The sequence below is a fragment of the Lynx canadensis genome, chromosome B3 (genome assembly GCF_007474595.2).
Source record: "Lynx canadensis isolate LIC74 chromosome B3, mLynCan4.pri.v2, whole genome shotgun sequence".
Taxonomy (NCBI): Eukaryota; Metazoa; Chordata; class Mammalia; order Carnivora; family Felidae; genus Lynx; species Lynx canadensis.
The window spans coordinates 140,885,417-140,907,960 of NC_044308.2; the positions used below are offsets into that span (position 1 = coordinate 140,885,417).

General features: G+C 50.2%; 1 protein-coding gene across 1 annotated transcript in view; it reads right to left on the reverse strand.

The window, feature by feature from the left end:
* SETD3 (SET domain containing 3, actin histidine methyltransferase) overlaps window positions 1–22,544 on the reverse strand; it is a 79,781-nt gene that overhangs the window by 36,055 nt on the left and 21,182 nt on the right. Inside the window, exons 5-6 of the mRNA XM_030319940.1 lie at window positions 21,412–21,484; window positions 20,870–21,126 (exon numbers count right to left, since the gene is read on the reverse strand). Coding sequence (XP_030175800.1) covers window positions 20,870–21,126; window positions 21,412–21,484 — 330 coding nt within the window. The remainder of the gene's footprint in view (window positions 1–20,869; window positions 21,127–21,411; window positions 21,485–22,544) is intronic.

The following is a 22,544-nucleotide window of genomic DNA, read 5'->3' on the forward strand; positions in this document are numbered from 1 at the left end:
CTTTCTTTTTATAAAAAGGGGGTGGAGGGGGCATCTCCAAGCGGAAGCACATGTGACTCGGTACAGGAGCAGTTCTGTGAGATTAGGGAAGGCAGCGATCTTGGGGTCAGGCCAGCCGCCTCGTGCCCACTGGCAGAGGCCACGGTTTTCATCTGGATGTGCCCCATCTTGCCGCCTCCCACACAACACGCTCCGGTACGCGGCTTGGGTCTCCCGGCGCGGCAGGCAGGGACGGTCAGTGCGAGGTGGGGACACACCGGTTTGGAGCGCCTGGTTCTGAAACGGGGTCAATCTCAGGAGCCTGGTGGGCAGATGGGAGTGTCCTGGGCCCCTTCCCAGCCTCCCTCCTGGAGTAGTAGTCGTTATTACTGTTACTGCTACTAAGACCATGTTACTTCTCATTAGTATTATTGCCGCTGCTGCTGCTGCTATGCTAACGTCTCCAAGTGTGATCATTTTGCAGATTAACCTTTCACTTTGAAAAATAAAGCTAAATACTTCAAATTACTCCCAGTAACCTAAATGGGCACAGGATGCTGACAAGGAAAACATACCTTTGGAGAGAAAGACAACAACTTCCTCATTTGATTTGAAAATGCCCGCTGACTTTTAGTAGAAATAAGGCACCAATTATAAGTATAGCCTAATTAATCACATCTTTTAGCTTCCTCACTATGCTTAAAATTTATGTCCATAAAAATAAAAATAGGACAGGGGCACCTGGGTGGTTCAGTCAGTTGAGCGTCCGACTTCGGCTCAGGTCATGATCTCGCAGTTCGTGAGTTCGAGCCCCACATCTGGCTTTGTGCCGACAGCTCGGAGCCTGGAGCTGCTTTGGATTCTGTGTCTCCCTCTCTCTCTCTGCCCCTCCCCTGCTCATGCTCTGTCTCGGCCTCAAAAATAAATAAAAACATTTAAAAAAATTAAAAAACAAATAAAAACAGGACATAATACGATAGATGTAGTATTGACCGTGATGCTCTGTGTCCTACAGGATAAAATGTATCTGCAGAAATGTAGGAAGGGGGGCAGTGTTAAGAAACTTAAAAGAAAAAAAGGCTTTGATTGATCTGAGAAGTTACCGAAGTAGCTATTATTTCATATAAAATAATAATAAAGGAGTAAAGTCATAAAAGCCATACACTTTCATCCCAGACATGCTAAAGCGTATTTCTTCTGCACCTTTGACGCAGTCTGGCAAACCTTTGTCTATCGACGCATCGAACACTGCTGTCCGCTAAATGTAAGGCATCGTGTGGGGGGAACAATACGCACAAGAAGCTAACAGTGTCACTGCAGACAGTCCAGATGGGTAAAAGACGATGTGCCACACCAGAATAATCGACATGTTGGACTGACAGAGAAGAGGCTGCAGACGTTGCTGGAAAGAGAGAGATCTGGCAATGACTCGTGGAGGAGAGGCACGTGAGTTAGGTCTCTAAACTGGCGGGTAGCAGAGGAAGTAGAGAATGGGGGGAGGGGGCTGGTGAAGTTCGAGAATCTGATAAAAACCATGGGTCTCATACGTACGGCAAAGACCGAAAGCAGCCCCCGACCAACTGCCAGCAAGGAACCGAGGCCCCGAAACAGAAACTGGCCACCACCAGTCACGTGGTGAGCTTGGAAGCAGATCTTTTGGAGATGAGCCTTCGGATGAGACCCAGCCTGGGAGAGACTCTGAAACAGAGGGCCCAGCGAGGCCACACCTGGATTCCTGCCCACAGGAACTGAGATAAGGAATGTGTGCTGTTTGAAGCCTCAAACAAACAAACAAATGTGGGCCAGGCCTGACTTCTGCAAAAAATTCACACAAGCATATACACACTGTATCAGTCAGGACAGGCTGGGATTCCCTGTAGTAGCAAATGTCTTTGAAATCTCAGTGGGTTAGAACAACCAAGTTTTATTCTTGCTCGCCGTATGTCCACCGTGGTTTGGCTGTGCCTCGGGTCCATGGCATCTTCACTCCGGGACCCAGGCACTCGGCAAATGTTAGTGACCTTTTAGGTAAAGAGAAATGAACACGTTTGCAGGGAAAACAGAAGCAGCAGCACAAGGTGGGGGGGAGTAAGCAATGGAACGAAGACACACAGGGCATGACACTCGCGTGGGCACGCGTGAAAGGGGTGGTCTGGACAAGGAGAGAAAAGTAAGGACAGACAGGGTAAGCGCATGTAAGGGGAAATTTTGAGAAGGGCAGATAGAAGCCGAGGAAACTCCAGGAAGGACACATGTCCGTTCTCTTCAGTTCAGAGGCAGGAGACTTTGCTCACGATGAGGGGCATTTGGTCCGTTTCACGATCATCGTTAACGCTGTGATAGAATCTCTCATCCCCATTGTTGTCCCCGCCTATGCTCAGCGTCCACTCCGTCACCTGAGAACTAATACTCTATTTCAGTCCCAAATGCATAGCTTTTGGAGATATCCACGTTCTCCGAATCGCAGGCTGGCTGTTCTGAATAAAGACATGAGCAGCTAAAACGTGACAGACAGTTGCTTCTACGCCGATAGGCTTCGGCGGCACCAAATCCACAGACAAACCCTCTGAGTCTCTTCAATTTCCAAAGTGCTTATGAAAACCAGCCAATCTGAAGGCCTCCATAAGGCCTGCCTTCTAAGCCCATGAATTTATTTTAGTCTCTCTAGTCCCGTACGCCTGCTTCTTCCTCTGAAGCAGATGAAAGTTGCGGAGCATAAAGAAGTTGTGAGATGCTCCAGACAGGCTCCAACAGTAAGCGCCCGGCTTCCGGAAGGCGCTTCCGGGAGGTCCCGCAGCCCAGGACACTGTGTTCCCGTGTGCTGCATCCGGGCCCTCAGTCGACACCTAGGGGCCAGCGTGGAGGCCAGGAAGCACGGTCTGTGACGAGCCCCGCCAGGTGACTCATGCTCGAGTGGACTCCAGGACCCAGGTTTACTGCTGCTGCCACCGAGGGAGACAGCAGGAAAGATCTCCGCTCTCTGATTAAACCTCTCCCTGCTCTGCGTGTGCATGTGCATGTGAATGACGGCAAAACCCAGTCTGGGAGAAGCTGCATTTCCCACTAGGCTTTCTGGCCCCAACTTCGTCCGGATCTGCCCGCTTGAGGCTTCTGGGTCACTGAAACCCCACCAACCACAATAAAGCTTTAATCTTCCTCCTCAAGCTGTGAAGCTAATGTTTTCTCTTATACCTATGTATGGTTCACAATTTTAAAAACAATTTCACTTAAAAAAAAAGTCAAAAAGGTCTCTGACACCATGGCCAAAGACTCTCGCCACACTGCTTTCTCCTCAGGATCTCGAGTATAGTTTTGGACCTGACCTGCAAATAATGAAAATTTATTCAACAGACATTTACTAGAAGCCAAACATCAGGCTAGGAGCTGGGGAGACAAAACCGAAGGTGTTCTCAGCCCTCCAGGGGCTCTGAATGGCCCTGTTAAGGCGACTGGTAAGACTGAGCAGGTGACATCGATGGACAGTCCCATCCCTGAATGGGCTCCCCAGTGAGGAGGCAGGACAGGCTGTGTGTCTGGCTCACACGTCCATGACCCGTGACCTCCACTCACCTTCACAGTGCCGATGACCAAAACTTTGCATCTCGAGAGCTAATCGCCAGCCTGCAGCAGACTGGTCAGTATACGCGGAAAAGTGCTACTGAGGCAGGACACGCTTACCCAAATCAACTCTAACAGTCACAGTAACAATAATAACTAATGTTTATTGAGCACCTAGTGTGTGCCAGGCACATCAGATGGCCTCGACGTTTTACAGCTAGAACCTCTCAGCACCGCAGTAACCCTGTAAGATAGGTACTGTCGGATTTTACAGATGAACTATGGCCCAGGCCCCCACCTAGGAAGAGGAGGAGCCTCTCGATCCATTCACCTGACCACCCCAAGTGCTGTCTCTATACAGACACAATACATAACCTTAGTGAGAAATTTCTTAGAAAGTGGGTGGGCCCACGGGTACCTTCCGTTACATGAAGATTTCTACCTCATGAAGCGTTCCTCCGCTGCGCCTTTACTCTGCCCAGTCCCAACATAAGGCAGCGACTGGTGCCACCAGAACCAGATAGAGGAAACTGAGGCTGAGTGACTGTCAACTCTTGGGTTACTCAGAGGCGGAGCTGTGACTCAGACCCAAGGGCGGATTCTAAACCTCGCGCTTTCTAGCGCACAGCACACACAAGTGTAGTAAAAGGGGAACGAGCGGTGTCTCCAAACAGCAACGTGTGTTTTTAATGATTGCTTTACTTTATTTTAGGCCAAGAGAGCACAAGCAGGGGCAAGGGGCAAGGGAGAAAGACAGAATCTGAAGCAGGCTGCGTCCCCAGCAAGCGGCCCAACACGGGGCTCGGTCTCGTGACTCTGGGATCGTGCCCTGAGCCACGATCAAGAGTTGGATGCTCAACCGACTAAGCCACCCAGGAACCCCTATTTTTAAGGATTTTGAAGTAAGATCTGAGGCTCTAACCCTAGATCAACCGACCCCTTGCCAGAGCCCGTTTCAACCACCGAGCGGTTACCATCCCACAACACATTCTGGACAAGGGGATCTGTCCCCATCTGACCACGCCACAGCCATTGTGCCTAAACATTACATTTTAGTGTCAGAATGCGATGAACGTAGCCGGCAGGACCATTAAACACGGGCAGGGTTCTCCAGCCACCCTTCCGTCTCTGCCATCCTGTTCAAGAAGAGCTGTGCACACCATTTCGGAAAGTACTTTGTCTCCCGACCATCCTAAAACGTCTGTGAACCTATGTGCTCAGCTTATGGAAGATGTGATGAGGGGACATACAATGGAAGCACAGTGGGAACAAGTAACAAATCCCCTTCTGTCTGGCAAATGTCTAGTTGACCACGACACTTACATGCAAAGAACCAGGTATGGGTCGGATATAAACAGCACACTTTCAAGTCAAATTATTTTCTGAACGGCACCTTTTGTGTGGAGTTTTCATTACAGCTGTAACCGGACAGTTAAAAAGTAACAACGACGACAAAGCTCGACTCAAGTTCTCACTAATCAGATCAGAAGGGGAAAATTTTTCCATTTTCTGCAGATGCCAGGCCATTACATTCATGCCCCCAGTACTGCTTTTGGGCCACCAAGTACCAAAACTTTGGTTCCATATGTTCATATGTCTGTATAAAGCTCCTGATAACGTACTGAGTTTTGTTCTAAATCAAAGGCTAGGGACACGGATGTGGAAGAATCTAGATTCCTCTCAAATTCTTCTCATCACATACACAAGGGCTAAGGAGAGGTGGGCCCTGGGCTACATGTGACAGGTGACGCCAGAAAGCTTCTGGAAGCACACGTACAGGAGCATCTTCATGGTGCCGTGCTAGCCAAGGTGCCCACCTGAAAGCAGCAGTGACCTCTCACGCCACATCATCCCTGGCTGTGGGCTGTCCTGGGCGTTGTGCAGAGAGCAGCATCCCTGGCCCAGCGGTGACAGCCAAACTGTCTCTGTCCCCTGAGGGCAGGGAACCCCTGGGCTAGGCAAAGAGTTCATTAAAGGGACGCAAAAAAAGCGTATTTGAAAAACTGATACACTTGACTTGGTTACAGTTAATAACTCTGATCATCAAAGGCTTTTAAGAAAGGCACTGGGGGTGGGGTGGGGGGGAAATGCCTGGGTGGCTCAATCAGTTGGGCGTCCGACTTCGGCTCAGGTCACGATCTCGCGGTCCGTGAGTTCGAGCCCCACACAGGGCTCTGTGCTGACGGCTCGGAGCCTGGAACCTGCTTCGGATTCTGTGTCTCCCTCTCTCTCTGCCCCTCCCGCACTCACGGCCTCCCTCCCTCCCTACCTCTCTCTGTCTTAAAAAGTAAACCAACATTAAAAAAATTTTTTTTAATTAAAAAAAAAAAGGAAAGGGACTGCAGCTAAGCACTGTGAGGAGTCTCCCAGACATTACGCTAAGCAAAAGTGCCGCTCGACGCGACCTGTGGAGGTTTAACAGACACACCAACTCAGCTGTGGGGACAGAGTCGGACCAGTGTTGCCTCTGGAAGAGGGCGGGAGTGGGTGCCACCTGGGAAAGGACACCAGGGGGCTTTCCTGCAAGCCAGACACCTGCCACAGCGCAGTCTCAGGTGTGGTCGCTTAGGACAAAGCCTAACGGATATTTGATACACGTGCAACTTGCATGTGTAAGTTGAATCTCAATTAAATCTAGAATCAACAGAAAATTACCCAAACTACTTGTCTTTACTACAAATGTCCCCATCCTTTTTTTCTATTCTGTGTTTCCTATTCTGATATATTTATTCTGTAATTAATGTCAGCCATTTACGAGAATAACCAATAGTCAAATGCCTACTCACGATTACAATAATTCAGCAATTCAGATACAGGTTAACCTTTACCTTCTTCTATTACTTGCCACGTACGACGTCTGAGAAGACCATACATAAATCTTATTTTAAAAAGTTTATAATGTTCAACGTGTGGAGCTATTATTGACTTTTACTGCCTTCAATGTGTGGTCATATTTTTGATGTGGTCAACTCTTCAATCACAAGAATCTTCCCTGCCTCTGAAGTTCTCTTAGCAACTTTCCCCTAGAATTTAGGTAACGGAGCCTATACCAACTAGCAAAATCCTCCTACTGCCATCAACTGTCGCTCTAATGTTGTATTGTCATTTAGCTTTCCCTATCTGTCTTATTTCCCCCACTAGCTTGTGAACTAGGGACTGAGGAGAGAACAGAGCTGAGTGTGTGCCTTCTGTGCCCGCAGGTGCCTCGAAGGGACAGTCACCTGGGGGTTCACTGCACTGGAAGAACCACCACAGGCCAGCAGCACGTTCCGTACCTCACCTGAGACACACCTCGGGACCCAAAGGGCAGTGACAGGGGAGCTTCTTTTTAAGAAATACCAGTCTGTGGGGTGCCCGAGTGGCTCAGTCTTAGATTAACATCAGATCTTAGCTAATTGAGCCACCCAGAGCACCCCTTTAAATTAAAAAGTCAGTAAGCTTGGCTTGGAATGCCTTTTTCTTGATGCAGATCCGATGTGGTCCATTGTCCTGTCTTATGATGCTTTAAAACCTAGAGCAACCTCTCCGAGAACGCAGTGCCTACCCACACACTGGAGAGAAAACCCAGAATTGTGTCGAAAGTGCTGATCCTGCGAACTCAGGCACTGCCCCCTCTTGGCCCCACACAGGACCGGACATCCCGTCCAGCAGCTGATGACGGAATTCTTCCCGTGTGACCCCACTCACTGGTCTGATTACTTGAACAACAAAGGCCAAACCCCGCCTCTGTGGCGCTTCCATTTTAGCGGGGCTCCTGAGAACACCAACTGCTGCTTAAAACACTTCGACAGCTCCTGCTGAAATACGGGTCAGATTCACCGAGCAGCTGGTACTCAGGAAGAGTTTGGGACAAATGACCGTTTCCCGTGGTTATAAGGTGCAGCCAGCACGAAGAGTAGAGGAGATACTTCGAGTCAGACCTGAACCTCAGTTCTGGCGTGCCAGAATGATTAAACTCGTAATCATGTATGAACTGAAGACCGAGGACAGACCCACCAGGAAATAGGCCTTGACTTCCTCCCCTGGCAAATGGGAACAGAAGCAAGCAGACCCAGCAGGGCTGTTGTGCGGGCCGCCTGGAGCTGTGCGTCATGCAGATGCCGAGGGCTGGTCCCCCCCCCCGACCCCCCCGCTTCCAGCCTGTCCCTCCACCTTCCCTTCCCTTCCCCCAGCACCTCACGCTCCAGCGCGCCCAGTGGCTAGGCTGTGCCCTTGGCCTTCAACCTGGCAAACTCCTGGCCTGTCTTCAGGGTCAGGTGCCACCCCACCTCTGTGAAGCCTCTCCTGACCCCTCCCCGCCTTCTCCTGCTGTTTCCCTTGCCTCTGGGCCGCCCCCGCCCCCCAACTACTATTCATCAGTGTCCTGACCGGGTTTTCCACCAGGCCAGAAGCTCCTTGAAAGCAGAAACTGCACCGTGAGCTCCGTATGGCCCAGCAGCACTAACAGGTGCTCCTGCGTCTCGGTGGCACCTGGTAACATGTGACAACTGCCGGAAAGAGAAGGCCCAGATCCGGAGAGACCTCTCGTGGGGGGAGAGGTGGTGCCCGTGCGAGGAGACCGACTTCCCGACAGATCGTCCTCGGCTGTGGAGCGCTGTCCGCGAGTGCCCGCTCCACGGCCACATTTACTGGAAACTTCGTCTGTCACCACTTTGCCCACGGTCAGGTGACGGTGTCAGTATTCAGACCCAGCAGCTAGCTCTACGTGGTCCGTCAGGTAAGTCTACTCGCCCACGAACAGGAAGCTGATGTCCTACCGGTTCGAGAAACCACGGCTACCAATTCCCTTTAGATGACTGACGAGACCACAGAAGAGCAGCGACTTCAGAGCCGATGGCAGCGTTTCTGATGTAAACGCTGCCAAATAAAAACCGGCTTATTAATTTTAAATGACTTCACAGCATTTAAAGAAAAAACACGAGGCTGACACAAAGACTTTAAAACTCATTAGAATCGGTCTTGAAATCCCTGATACATTTAAATTGAAAGCTGCTGTTCTGACAGCTTTCCCTTCGGATATGCTGCTGCGTGTGGGCCCCCATGGTTAAGGTTGGGTGAGCAGTTCCATTAAAACCTTCACTTTCACGGCTTATAATTGCACAATAAAAATTTGCTCCAGGCTTGACTTCTGCATACAAAAGATTTCTGCTTGAAATACACATTCCAAAGGACAAAATAAACCCGTCTGGACGGAAAACTCGGATACAAGGTCACTTCTGGTGTGTCTTCGGCTCAAACGAGTTAAAAGAAGCTAGAAATGTAGGATCAAACATGTCTTCCGTACGCACAGAAGTTAGAAATAGAGAGAGGGAGGGGCAGAGTCAGTCTAGGGGCGAGGGGGAGAAGGGACATCTAGAACCAGGGTATTCCGTGATCGTCCGTAACGACCTGTCTCCCCACTCCCCACACCCAGCGTGTCACCAGATGCCATCAATTCTTACCTCTAGATACTTCTCGTGCCCCTCAGGCCTCCCCGCTTCTCAAGTTCTCTTTCAGCAAGCGAGCAAACCCAGGCACGGCGGCGGTGGCCCCCCAGCAGGTGAGGACACAAACCCCAAGGCCTGCCGACGGCCCTCAAGCCTGGCTCCTGCCACATCTCTGGCCTCGTGCTCTACCTCCTTCTGTCTCTCCCTACGCCTCTCTGCTGTGCCTTCCACCCCAGCTCCTGTGAACAGGCCTTTCTATTTCATCTTCTTGCCTGTTACACCTAGTGCAGGAAATTTCCTTCACAACATCCCTGAAGGGCGCTCAAGCCCAGCTCCTGCCTAATGACACCAATAGCAAGGCTTGCATTTTAAAAACCCACTTATGGCTGCCGATACCTCAGCCACACCTACAAATCTGTGAGACAGGCTAGGCCATCACTGTGGAAACTGAGGCTCGGGGAGTTGGACTGACTTGAGCAGGTGTGACATAAACGAACTTGCTAAAGCCATAGCCATCTCGTCTCACATTGGCCTGAGCCACAGGAGCTACAGACCTCGGGGAGATTCATGTGTCAGATTTCTGGGAGCTGGTCCCCACAAATCCACAGTGACTTCCCACCATTCCAGGGCTGTGGCCTCTGCAGGCTCGGGCTGTCTTCTTGGGCCCCTCTGCATATGCCCTGCTCCCCCACAAGCCCAGACCTTCTCTGACACTATTTCCCTCAACCAGACAATTCTGCCTTTTGAGCCACAGCCACCTGACTGCCCCCAGGCACCCTGGAGCTCAGACAGCAGTCACTGCCTCAGTTTACTGTTTTGGTTCTTCAATGTTTCCCGCCAGTTGTGTCCCTCCTATCTCTACCATAAACTTTGAAAAGGCAAGGATCTCATATTACTTTTCTATCTCCTTACAGCACCTACCACTGAACTTGAGACCCAGGCATTCAGTAAAACTCCATTACGATCAACAAGTATTTCAAATAGGTATTTGACTGACTTAAAAAATACTTAACTATTTTTTTTCCTGACAAGAGTCAACATAAACACGGTATCTGTGCTGTTTTCGACGACTAACATTTAGAATGTTTTCTTTTAAGCTGGAAAGCATAAAGTTGACTTGTAGAAGGGAAAACTACCCAAATCAAAATGTGTGACCGAGCATGACAACAAAAGAACCCAGCGGGGGGCCTAACGTAACCAGCTCTCCAAAGGTGTAACTCAGACCTAATGTGGCTGATCATCACCGGGCACCCTGCTATAGTCATATGTGAGTCGGGGGCGGGGGGGACACCCGGTAACTTCCGAGGGGAAAACCCTCAGCAAGAGCGTCGGGAAGAACACACTGGTCTCAGCTGTCTCCACGCTAACGAGTGGACCGGAGGAGGAGGAATTCACTGGAGTAACACAGACAGCAAATGTGAGGCTCGGCGCGGCCCGGAGGCCCTGGCTGGAGAGACTCACCAGGGAACACGGCGGTGGGGGGGGCTACATAAGCAAAGATCCAGTAAGAAGGGGAAGAAAAGGGGCCCAGTGTCTACCAGCAGAGAACCTGAGCCTAGTGGCCAGGAGGCGAGCGTCGGGTGAGGACGATACGAAAACAGAAGCTGACGGTGTTGGGGGGTGTACTTACTTCACACTGCCCAATCTTCCAGGGAAGACAGAGTCCTTTTTTTTTTTTCTTAACAGAGAAAAATACAACCACCCAAAAGAATATAAACCAGTTATCTGGAGAGCTGCTAGACTCAATCTGCTAAACGCGGAGGATCTAATAAGCCCTTCCTTCACTGCAAACTTCACCTCTTGGAAGCCAGAGAAAGAAAGGCTAGGAGGACACACACACGGCCAGGACGTGCCTCAAGCAGCGTGAGGAATGTGGGGTTGTACTCGGGATCGGCACTTGGCCCGGTAGGGACCAGAGTGCCTGCCAGGGACCTCTGGGCAAACTAGAAAAGGCTGCCGCTGCGAGGATGATGCGGCTCCACAGGCACACGGCTTGGGGAGAGAAGACAGGCTGAGGTATTGGCGCCTCACTGGCCCCCGGGGGCCCTGGTCACATGCGCCTGACACGTGGAGACCCGCCAAGGCAGGCAAGCGGCTCCCCTGCCCAGCGAGCCCTGCCCGAGACTCCTCTGTGGCGGGCACGGTGCTGACAGCAGTGCCACGCGGCGCCCGGGAGACAGAGGTCCCTCCCCGTGAAGCTCGTGCTCCAGAGGAAGACGCAAATACGAGAGCAAGCGCAGACGGGGACAAGTGCCGCGAGAGAGACCAACAGCATGCTCACCGCGGTGGCTCATTTCATGTGACAACTTGGCTGGGCCACGGTGCCCAGGTATTTGGTTATGCCGGATGCTTCCGTAAGGCTGTTTCTGGATGAGACTAACATGCAAATCGGCGGACTATGAGTAAAAACAGCAGAGTGCCCTTCCTAACACGGGTGGGCCTCATCCAATCAGCTGACGGCCGGAACAGAACACAGGTTGACCGACCTTCCCCAAGCAAGAGGGAATCCCACAGCCTTTGGACTTGAGCTGCGGCATCGGCTCCTTGCAGAGTCTCCCCCTGCTGGTCCCTCCTGTCAATTCTGGAGTTGCCAGCCTCCATAACTACACGAGCCAGTTCCTTAAAATAAATCTCTTCCTCTACACACATGCACACTCTACTGGTTCTGTTGTCTTCCTGGAGAGTAGATGACGGATACCAACAGCGGCCATGCGGCGGCTGCGTCCCAAACGATTCCGATCGTCAGGAAATCACACACAGCACAGTCCTGCAGGGCAGGAATGGAGCCTGGGAGGGTAACGTCAAGCCACAAGCGTGGTCACAACGTGTTCACTCCCCTGGGCACTTATCCCAGGTCAGAAACACGAGCAAGTCCCATCTTCCAGCAGGCAGAAGAGAAAGCCCCAAAATCCTGTCCCAGAGGTTAGGGAATTTACAAATATAGACCTTGGGGGGCTGGGGAGAAAAAGCAGCTTTCAAGAAAGATTTTTTTTTTTTTTTTTGAGGCTTGTTTTTAAACTTGGGCGGATTTCACGAAGTTCTACTGATCCAACTAGTGGGAAGAGCCAGGGCTGGTAAAGCGGGCTGGTGAGGGAAGGGACCGTATGAAGGACAGGGCTGCAGTGACAGAGGGAAGTAGGACAGCCCCTAGGGTGGGGTGCACTGAGGCCTCAATCCGGGTTCGCCATCAGCAGGTCCGGCCAGCTTTCTCACTCCCAGCCTGCCTCCTCCCCTGGAAAATGGCACGATGCCCAGCTATGGGGTAACAATGAGGACTGGGGGAGCCTCGCCAAGCCCCGTGGCCCACCACTGGCACACAGCAGTGTGGGCTCAATGAACACCACTTTAAGAGCGAGGCCCTGTCTCTAACCTCTCAGGCTTTAACCTCTCCAGACACGAATTTAACCACAGTGACCTGGGCCTGGTATGGGGGAGTGTGTCCTAAACCTAGCCTGGTTAATTCTGTCTCAGATTCTTACGGGAAGACAGTAGCTCCTGACTCATCACCATGAGAATAACAGGAGAGAAAGTTCTCTTTCCGGTGCTTGACACACAGCAGGCAACGCCACACAAATGCTGATTCTCCTTCCTTCCAGAGTCCACCAGGGATGGGTATGTAAGGTCCTGCCTGTGGCTCTGTCTGCCTTACCCGTGCAGGTGCCTCTATGAACATGCTGATGCCTGGGTGACGTGTCAAGTAGGAGACAGGGACAATCCACGTGCCTCCTTTGTTGGAGGCCTGTTCCTAACTGATTAGCAACTGTGAAAGATCTCCGAAGGGGCCCAGAGTCAGGTAAGCAGATGAGAAAGGGGAGGGAGGCTGTGGTTCCAGAGGAGGGCTGCCAGTGAGAAGTGTCAGCGGGGACAGGCAAGGGCAGGACAGGATGACACTAGCACACAGGGCAGATGGCGGATGCCAAATTTGTACCCGAGAACTTCTACAGGAGGATGCGGGGCCTGGGGCTGCCACGCCTCCTCCTGAACAGACACAGCATGAAATGCTCCCAGCGACAAGACAGGAACGCCCTCCCCAATTAGAACCATGAGCAGAGAGAAAAGCACTGCATTTCTCAAGTTCTCCAAAGGCTGCTGAAACTCAAGCTGGAAAAAACAGGAAACAAGGACCACTGGATTCTGGAAGGTGCGGTCCACGTCCACCTGCACTGCTCTAACGGTATGCAAAACAAGTGAACGCAGGTAAAAACAAATTGGATTTTTAAATGATTTAGATTTGCAGCCTCTATTTATGAAAATGATGAAAATGTTTAATACGGATAATTTACAAAACAGAAACCTTACATGAGGAACGCAATAAGGACAACACTCTTGCACACGTGACACAAATTATTCGTGGTCAAGGTCAGCCAAGGTCAGCTACTGGGAACCAGCAAGGATACAGGTCAGGACGTTTCAGCAAGACAGCTAGAGGCTCTAAGAAAAACTATAACGGCACTGGAAAGTCTCCAGAGATGATGCAAACCTGGACGGATTTCCTAAGCTCCAGTGTTTTCACATTTTTTAATATCTTTAAAAAACGAATTCGTAAAGGGGCATCTGGGTTGCTCTGTTGGTTGAGCGTCCGACTTCAGCTCAGGTCATGATCTTACGGTTCATGAGTTCGAGCCCCACGTTGGGCTCTGTTCCTCTCTCTCTGTGCTCCTCCCCTGCTCATGCTCTCTTTCTCTCTCTCAAAAATAAATAAACATTATGAATAAATAAATTACACAAACACTGAATCGGTCAAGACAACAATAAAGAAAGGACCGCCAGCTTCCTCACAGCTTGCAGGGAAAGCCGTGGGCAGAGGTGTCGGTTCCTCTGAGAGTGAGCATCTCCCACCTCTCTGTACAGCATGAGGCGGGCGGGGCAGGAGGGGCATTTCTTTCCACAGCTGGAAAAAACTGCCAGCAGGTGAGCCCTGTGTAGGCCCCACATGGGCCTGACCAGCAGGGGCCTCGAAATCAGCAGGCCTTACTCAGCTTTCTGTAAAATAGCCCAAGGGAGATTTTAAACAAGACTGCTCTGCCCTTAAAAACAGACCACTTCTAGGGCACCTGGGTGGCTCAGTTAACCATCCAACTTCAGCTCAGGTCATGATCTCGCGGTTTGCAAATTCAAGCCCCACGTCGGGCTCTGCACAGACTGCAAAGCCTGCTTCAGATCCTGCCTCCCCTACTTTCTGCCCCCGCCTCCTCAAAATTAAATTCACACAAAAAAATAAACAACTGCTTCTTTGTCCCAAAATTCAGACCAGAAACTTCAGAGATCCAAGGACATGGGCGTGGGGCTAGCAGATCTGCTCCGACCCCAGCCCAGGGTGTAGGGCCCTCAGCATCCGGCCAGCTGCCCCACATCTGGATTCTACACCTGCAAAGGGAGAGTGACCAGCCCCCTCCCAGGTAACTGGAAGGACAACAGCCCCGGAGGGGAAAGCAGGTGAGACCAGCTGGGCTCGGGGTTTCCTGCCATGTGTTCAGGAGCCACTCGGCCCGGCCCCACCCCTGTCCTGCCTCCCCAGACCAGTCCCACAAGGCACACGGCACAGAAACCACCTACCTGAAGGGAAAAGGCCCCAGCCAACTCACATGAGCACCCTGCGAACGGAAATCATCCTCTCCCTCCGTGTCCCATGGCCTCTACCCAGTCTGTTACCACAGCAGCCAAGGAATAAATATGGACTCGCTGCTCCCACCTCTGACACCTCCAAAACTGTCAAACGGCCTCCTCTGTTCCCACCGTCACCTCTGACTCGCTTCCTTCCCTCTTCACTTCTGCAGCTATCCACGCGGGTGGCTTCACCATGAAGGCGGCTAAGGACAAAAACGTCCCATCTGGCACACGTTAGCCTCCGAGGAAAATCACGTACGTGGGAACGAGGTCAGGAGGACGGTATCCAGGAAGCAGCGTCCGTCCGTCCACCCGCGGCCACACTTTCAACTTTGCGCTTTGCATGCAACTTTTCTGTAAGCGTGAAAGTTCATTCATTTTGACAACATTAGAACACAAAACATTTAGAAAGAAAAGTCGTTTAAATCCCCAGGGAGCCCAGTCCCCATCCGGTGCGCCAGCTCCCACACCGGAGAGACACGTTCATCAGCTGAAAAATGGAACAATCGAGAGGACACGCGGGTTCAAAACAAAAGCCGGGGCAGCGACTCCAAGGTCAGGAGGCGGCGGACGGGCCCGTGAAGGAAGGCTCGTACACAGGTTTCCAGGCGGAGGGGCAGGACCGACGGCAGGGGAAGCGGACCACGCAGAGCCCCGCCATCGCCTGCGAGCCACAAGCTGTGCACGACCCGGGAGGCGCCAGCTCACAGCCTCGGCCTCCAGAGGACACACTTCCAGGAACCCACGTGCGTGTGCTCCCTCACCGCGCTGCTCAAGCACACGCATCCACACCGAGGTCTGCAAGCAGCTCTGTGCGCTGACAGATGTCACCCGAGCGTCTCTGGACATCGGGGTCCTCAGAGTAAACTACTGCTCACTCCACTCGGACGCTCCTCCCTGAGGGCCCCGTGTGGGATCCGCTTCCAAGCGTAGAGGAGAGCTTTAGGAGAACACGGGCTACGCCTGTCTGGCAACTCACACCTCGTGCAATTCTCGTGTGCCTCCGTCAGAGACAAGGTAGAACCGTGAGCAACGGGAGAAGCAACTGTGTGTGTTTTAGCCGCAAGAGCCACGGGAGGCCAAGAACCGAATGGGACGTCTTCCTCTGCCGCTTGGTGGGCTCTGTTTCCTGCCACGTCGTGAGGAGGACTGCTAGAATCTTCTGCCACTGCGGCCCCAGTGAGGTAGGGGAAGCGGGCTATTCAAGGGAGAGAGCCAACTTAAGACTGCCTGACTCCGTCCCGAGGCCTTAAGGCCGACACAGGGGAAGCTTGCTGCACCGAAGCACGGTTCACGGCAGTTAGCACACACGGGAGTCTCTCCATCTCCATCCCTGCCCCTGAGCCGCTCAAACTGGTCTACACAAAAGACAAGACCCAGGTGAGGTGGGACAAATCGCACAGGTTAGGGGATCGATGGAAAACAGTCATTTTATAGATAAAACCTCTATTCTATTAAGCCCTCCACAGTTGCATCTCCTTGAACGAACACCGTATCTGAGCTCGGCAACACAGGAAAACGTGCGGGTCCCGAGACAGCAACCTTAGGAGAAGCTGGCACCCCGCATTGCGGTGCCGGGTCCGTTGGATGGGATCGCCAATTAAACCAACTCTTCATTCAGAGCATCTGTTCAGTTCTTCTTCACTGGCATGGGTCAGCAACACACGTGGACTATTGTTCATCTGTGTTAAGTCCGGCAGATCGGACAGGATCTCTTCACCTTCACACGATTACACTGCGTCAGAGCCGGTTGTAAGCCAAACCCTCCCTTTCCAGTGATTTCTATCACAAAACCGGTCCCATATTTCCATGCAGAAATCTCAACTTGGAGCCGAACTCTGGAAAGCCCCGGTCTGCTGGGTGTATTCTTATAGGTTTAAAACCTCTGCAACAGTTTTGGGGCGCCTGGGTGGCTCACTCGGGTAAGTGTCTGACTTGGGCTCAGGTCACCATCTCGCGATTTTGTGGCTGGGCACTGACAGTGCGGGGCCCGCTTGGGATTCTCTCTCTCCCTCTCTCTCTGCCCCTTCCCAACTTGTGCACATGCTCTCTCTCTCTCTCTCTCAAGATAAATAAGCTTTAAAATTAAAAAAAAAAAAAAATCATAAAAATAAGTTTGAAAATAAATAAAAACCCTGCAATGGCTTAAAATCCCAAGTTCTGCCTTCTACCACTAATCTTCTCTTCTTCACTGGTCCCCATTTCACAAACTGACAGAAATTTCACCAGTGCTCAGGGGTGTCAATCCACACAAGCCCCTTCCGGTGTCGGGCTGAGCCACGGGTCCCACCTTAGCTCCCTGAGGCTGGGTAGACATTTCTCAACCACCGAGCTGCAGTGCTAAGGCCTCACCAGCAGGCCTCCCACCTTCACACAAGGTCTGCTCTCACAACTCCTGGAGTCTGAGGCTTCTGGTTACACACTACCACCTGCTGAACACCTAAAGAAAACCCTGTGTGCTGAACATCTCATCTCAAGAATACGATGTAAGTATAATGTAAAAAAACCTAGAAAACCCAAACCCCGACTCTGCAGAGGAGAACCAGCAGAGGCTCAGAAAGACTTCTGAACAAACCCTGTTAAAGCAAGTTAAAGACAGAAAGTAATCTGAACAACTGATTGCTGTGAAAAACCCTTGACCAAGAAAATACGCTGCAAGAAAAGAGCATGGGAAGTTATTTTTCTGACTTTTAGTCAACAACACCCAAGGAGACAGAGAGACAAACATTAAAATAAAAATTGCAATACAGAGAAATCTACCTAAAAGAATTTATAATTACCAGAAGTTAGTACCAGTGCTGCTTTTCTTTCAGAATTAACATCCTAGAGCCTGAAGCAAGACATGCTACTGAAGCGACTGTCAACACTTTTCTGGGCCCTTCCCCCCAGGGACTGGGGGTCATCAGCAGAGACACACAGGACCATGTCATGCCTGCACTCACGCTGCTGGTGCACCCAGAGACAGCAGCCAAGAACTGTGGCCTGCAGACCTTCAAGCCAGCAGTCAGCTCAGAAGAAAAATAACGAGTTTCAGTGTCAATGCCCAGCCGCAGGAAAATAACTTTAAATAGGAAGCCATAACTAAAACCTGCAAATCAGGTTCTGGAAAATCTGGACACCCTCAATCAGTACACGAGCGAGCGTTTGTGATATAGAACATATCGAAACATGTATATTCTGTATCTATATGTTCTATAGAACATATAGAAACATACGTTTCTCTGGGAAGAGGGTTCTCCCATGACCCAGAAAAGGTTAAGAGCCACAGTGCCCAACAAAACCAAACCAAGGACACGTCACTGTAACGAAAATGTTAACAACGGTGGGGCGCCTGGGTGGCTCAGTCGGTTAAGCGACCGACTTCGGGCTCAGGTCATGATCTCGAGGTCTGTGAGTTTGAGCCCCACGTCAGGCTGTGTGCTGACAGCACAGAGCCTGGGGGCCTGTTTCGGATTCTGTGTCTCCTCCTCTCTCTGCCCCTCCCCTGCTCATGCTGTGTCTCTCTCTCAAAAATAAACATTAAAAAAAAAAAATGTTAACAATGAACTGATGTAACACACTCCTCGCTCCCTCTCCCCGAGTGCCAACGCACTGATGAAGTGATCTCCTAAAACGGAGCAAAAGCCCCACACCTGACCCTGGAACAGCAGGAGGAAGACACACGGTTTGCCACTGGGATGAGAAAACCCGACCTAACAAAATCACGGCAGTCCGACATGAGCGTGTGTGTTTCCTGTGGATCCCGAAGACTGCCGTGAGCAGCGAGAACCTTCTACAGCCAGAAAAGCGGCTAGACTCGCGGCGTCACTTTTTAAAAGACAGCTACGCAGACACCCTCCGCCCCGCAGCTGGACCCTCCCGGCTGTCACGGCGGCTTGCCCCCCTTTCACGCTGCCTGTGCTATTCCAACCAGCACTGAAGGAAAACCACTCGCTGGGAACTGTCCCACCAAATCGCATGTGACTCCCTTCTACTGTCTGGTTTACTAACGTGAAGTGAGTGTCCCGCGACTGACCGCGGGGTCGGGAGGACGGTGTTCGCCACACGCGAAGCCGTCCTCCTCCCGCTGGAACAGGCACACGCGGCAGCCCAGAGGGTCCCAGGACAAACTGGGCCGTTTTCCTGTGGCGCCAGCCTGACTCGACGGTACGTCACTTAACACGGGTTTTAAACTGGAGCCAACACACAGACGTCTGGGTCAACTGTTAGTGTTTCACAACGAGAAAGCACAGTCATCAACAATGACGACAAAAGCATGAGACTCCGAAGCTCAATTTTGAGCTTGCAATGGGTCACTGTGAGTGCAGTCCCTGGTCTTGAGGGAATACTCATATCCGTGGCCACTAGGGCTGCTTCGGACAGAAGGTTAAGAAGAACTAACAGAAGGAACGGCAGGCAGGTGTGGGGGAGAAGCAATTTAGAACAATAAAAAACGGAAACAACTGAGCGACACGGCCTGAAGGAATGAGATGCAAAATAGACACAAATGGAGGGAGAATTTCTGCAGCCAACGCTGCTGGGTCAAGGGCCGCACACAGATCAGCGCGTGTGGTTGGTTCCGTAACCCTGCAGTCGGGCGCGGCACTATCCCGTTTTACAGATGAGGAAACAGGAGCACAGACACACGCCCCAAAGAGCACCGCCCCGGAGCGCACCTCCCCGATTAGCACGCTGCACCGGATGCGGGGGCTTCAACCGAGATGTCCTTGGTGCTCCCCCCAGACAAGACTGTGCTCCTAAGGCCACAGGCACCGAGGCCCGGCGCCGCACGCGTGCTCTGGCAGAAGCCCGACCTCGGCTGGCTGACACCAGTTACCCTGAGAAACGGGGCTCATGCTTCTATCCTACAGATGCAGAAACAAAGAGGGGCAAAGCACCTATGGCTGACCCCCAAATGATGCAGGCGATGGGGTGCTGACCCTCACCCAGGCGAAAATCGACACAGAACTTTTGACTCCCCCCGAAACTGAACCGCTAACAGCCTACGGTTGACAGGAAGTCCCACTGATAAGAACAGGTGATTAACATATATTTTGCAGGTTACACGTTATTTGTACATATATAAACATACGTGTACGTATACACACATACATACGTACACACACACACACACAGCGTTGTCACAATAAAGCTGGAGCAAAGGAAACGTTATGAACAGAATCCTGAGAGAAAATACAGACACAACACCGTGCTGTATTTATCAAAAAGAACTGTGTATGAGTGGACCCACGCCGTTCAAACTGTGCTGTTCAAAGGCTCGCTGTATGTCCAAAGTATATTTAAATAGCAAGTGAGATATGGAATCTGGGTTTCAGCTCAAGTTCATCTCACTAAAAAGCTGGAGTTGTTTCTGTTCAGGCAGGCCCCAGGCATCCAGTCATTAGTCAGGAATGATGGTGAACTCTGGTATCATGTAGGTACTTGAGATGCTTTGTTCTATATATAAACACAAAGCAAGATTTCTCGACCGTAGCACTACTGACACTTGGGGTTGGAAAAGTCCTTGTTTGGGGGCTGCCCTCGTACAACATAGGAAGTTGAGCGGCATCCCCACTGGCCACGTATCAGGTACTGCGGCCCAGGGGCTAATTCTTAAGCTACAGACAAAGGGGAAACTTGGGGCCAGAGTCACTCCCTCGTCTCAGCTCCAGAGGGAACCACGACACCGACTGTGACCTGTCGGACGGCCGTTCGACGGGAAACGAAAGATAACGCCAGCCGAAATGCCAAAACTAAGAAAGGAGTAACCCGGTGTAATTCAAATGTTCACAACCTTACACACCTTTTTATAGAACGCTTTCACTTAGAACTAATTAAAATTAATATAATATATGGCACACTTTGAAAGACACCAAAAACTCAGCTTTATGAATTAGTAAATTAACTGCCACTATGATTTAGTAAAATACATGTGAACGTATACATGGAGAACCCACAGAGAGCCTTTCCTTTTCTTGAAAAATTGACACACGGAGCAGCTTTTCGTATTAGATACATTTTACAGCTTCTAAAGTTCCACTGTAACCTTTCCTTTTCAGAAAAGTTTGGTGACTTTCCTGATTCAGGAACAAGCACTGCTTATATCCACACCGGCCACTGATGAAGTCAGATCCACTCAAACCGTACTTCAGTGATATTCTGAACAAAGAGAGACAGTGGACTAGAATCGCAACGCCTTTTAACTTAAAACGCGCAATGTTTAAGCATCCGTAATAAAATGTGAAGTAAACACTTCCGCTATCGATTTCCCTTTCCTTCTCACTCTTCAACGTACATTTAAGCGGTAACCAGCCACTCACCTGGATGACCTTATAGAAGTAGGCGTACTGCCGGGCTGTGTTCTTATACTGGCTGAAGACATCATGGATGGCCTGTGTGGACTGAAGGTCCCGAACTTCATCCTCTTCAAAGTAGAGAGGAGTGTCATATTCGCTGGGGAGGGTCTGAATGTAGGGCTGCCAGAAAGAGTTAGGGTCGGCTCGCTCACACAGCAGATGAAAGGCCAGTGTGATATTTCCCATAGCTTGAAGAATCCGGTCTTGAGAATATAAGGGCCCTGAATTAACCCAGACGTTAACAGCGTTAAGTTCCACAAAGTGCCTTAAAAGGTATTCATTCAAAATATATATTCAAGGTACAGAAATAACCGGAAAGCCTTGTAATATTTAAGTTAACATGCACCTTTCTTCCGAAGATTAAAAGCATGGAAAACAGTATGAATTTGGTGGACTATTTCGCTAGTTTGAGAAAACATCCAAATACGGTGCTTAGAACTACAAAATAAAATCTCGTATTTTTATCGTTTGTACTTTGCCTTGAACGAGTCAGAAATTATTCTCACCCAACACTGAATTTTTAGCAGATTCAACGGTCATTAGTAATTTTCGTGGAACCCACAAAAATAATTCTTCTGCCTAGGAGGAAAAAAAATAAGAAAATCACAGAATCATCAAAACATGTAACAATCGTCAGCCCAAACTTCATCTATGGTCAGAAACCCAATTACACAGGAAATACTATTGAAGGCTGCATATTAGCACTTCATCTTTAATCATCAAATATATTTTTAAATGCAAGCATTTATGGTGCAAACAAACAGAAGCAGGGTTTAAAATCCTACTTCCAACAGAAACACTGACTATACATACTGAGAAAACAAATAAAAAATGGGACTTTCAACTTTACAGCAAACATAGCGATTTGGGGTGGCGCACAAAACTCTTAATTCTTTGCTGTACTTTTAAGTTCTAAAAACAAAACAAACAAAATTTCTCTCTCCAACAAAAACTTGACTCTGTCAATATGAATTGTTCTTGCCATTGAATTTCTGAGGCCAGAGTAACATTCCTTTCTCTGCATGCTTGTCTTTAAGAAGCACAATGAGGGGCGCCTGGGTGGCTCAGTCAATGTAGCATCTGACTTCAGTTCAGGTCATGATCTCACAGTTCGTTGGGTCAAGCCCTGCGTCGGGCTCTGTGCTGACAGCTCAGAGTCTGGAGCCTGCTTCGGATTCTGTGTCTCCCTCTTTCTCTGCCCCTACCCTGCTCACGCTCCATCTCTCTCTCTCAAAAATGAATAAATGTTAAAAAAAAAAAAAAAAATAATAATAATAATAATAAAATAAAGCACAATGATAACCAGCAAACACACAAGTCCCTAAGACATGTTTTGGTTTACTGAATTTCTTCTCCAAAGTGTTACCTCATCCTTTGCCAACACGTGAGGTCTCTTTTTGGTACGTTCTGCATACGTATCTATGTTGCTTAAAACGTGCACATAGCAGTGCCCTGACTGTGGTAATGACATGGGTGTATGCTTATGCCCAACCCATCAAAATGTAAGCATTAGATACGTGCAGTTTTTTTAATCAATTAGACCTCAATAAAACTTAAAAAAATGCACACAGTGAAAACAGACCACAGCTGAGATTCTCGGGGTGGCATCTATACAAATGATGCTTCTCCTCTGATGCAA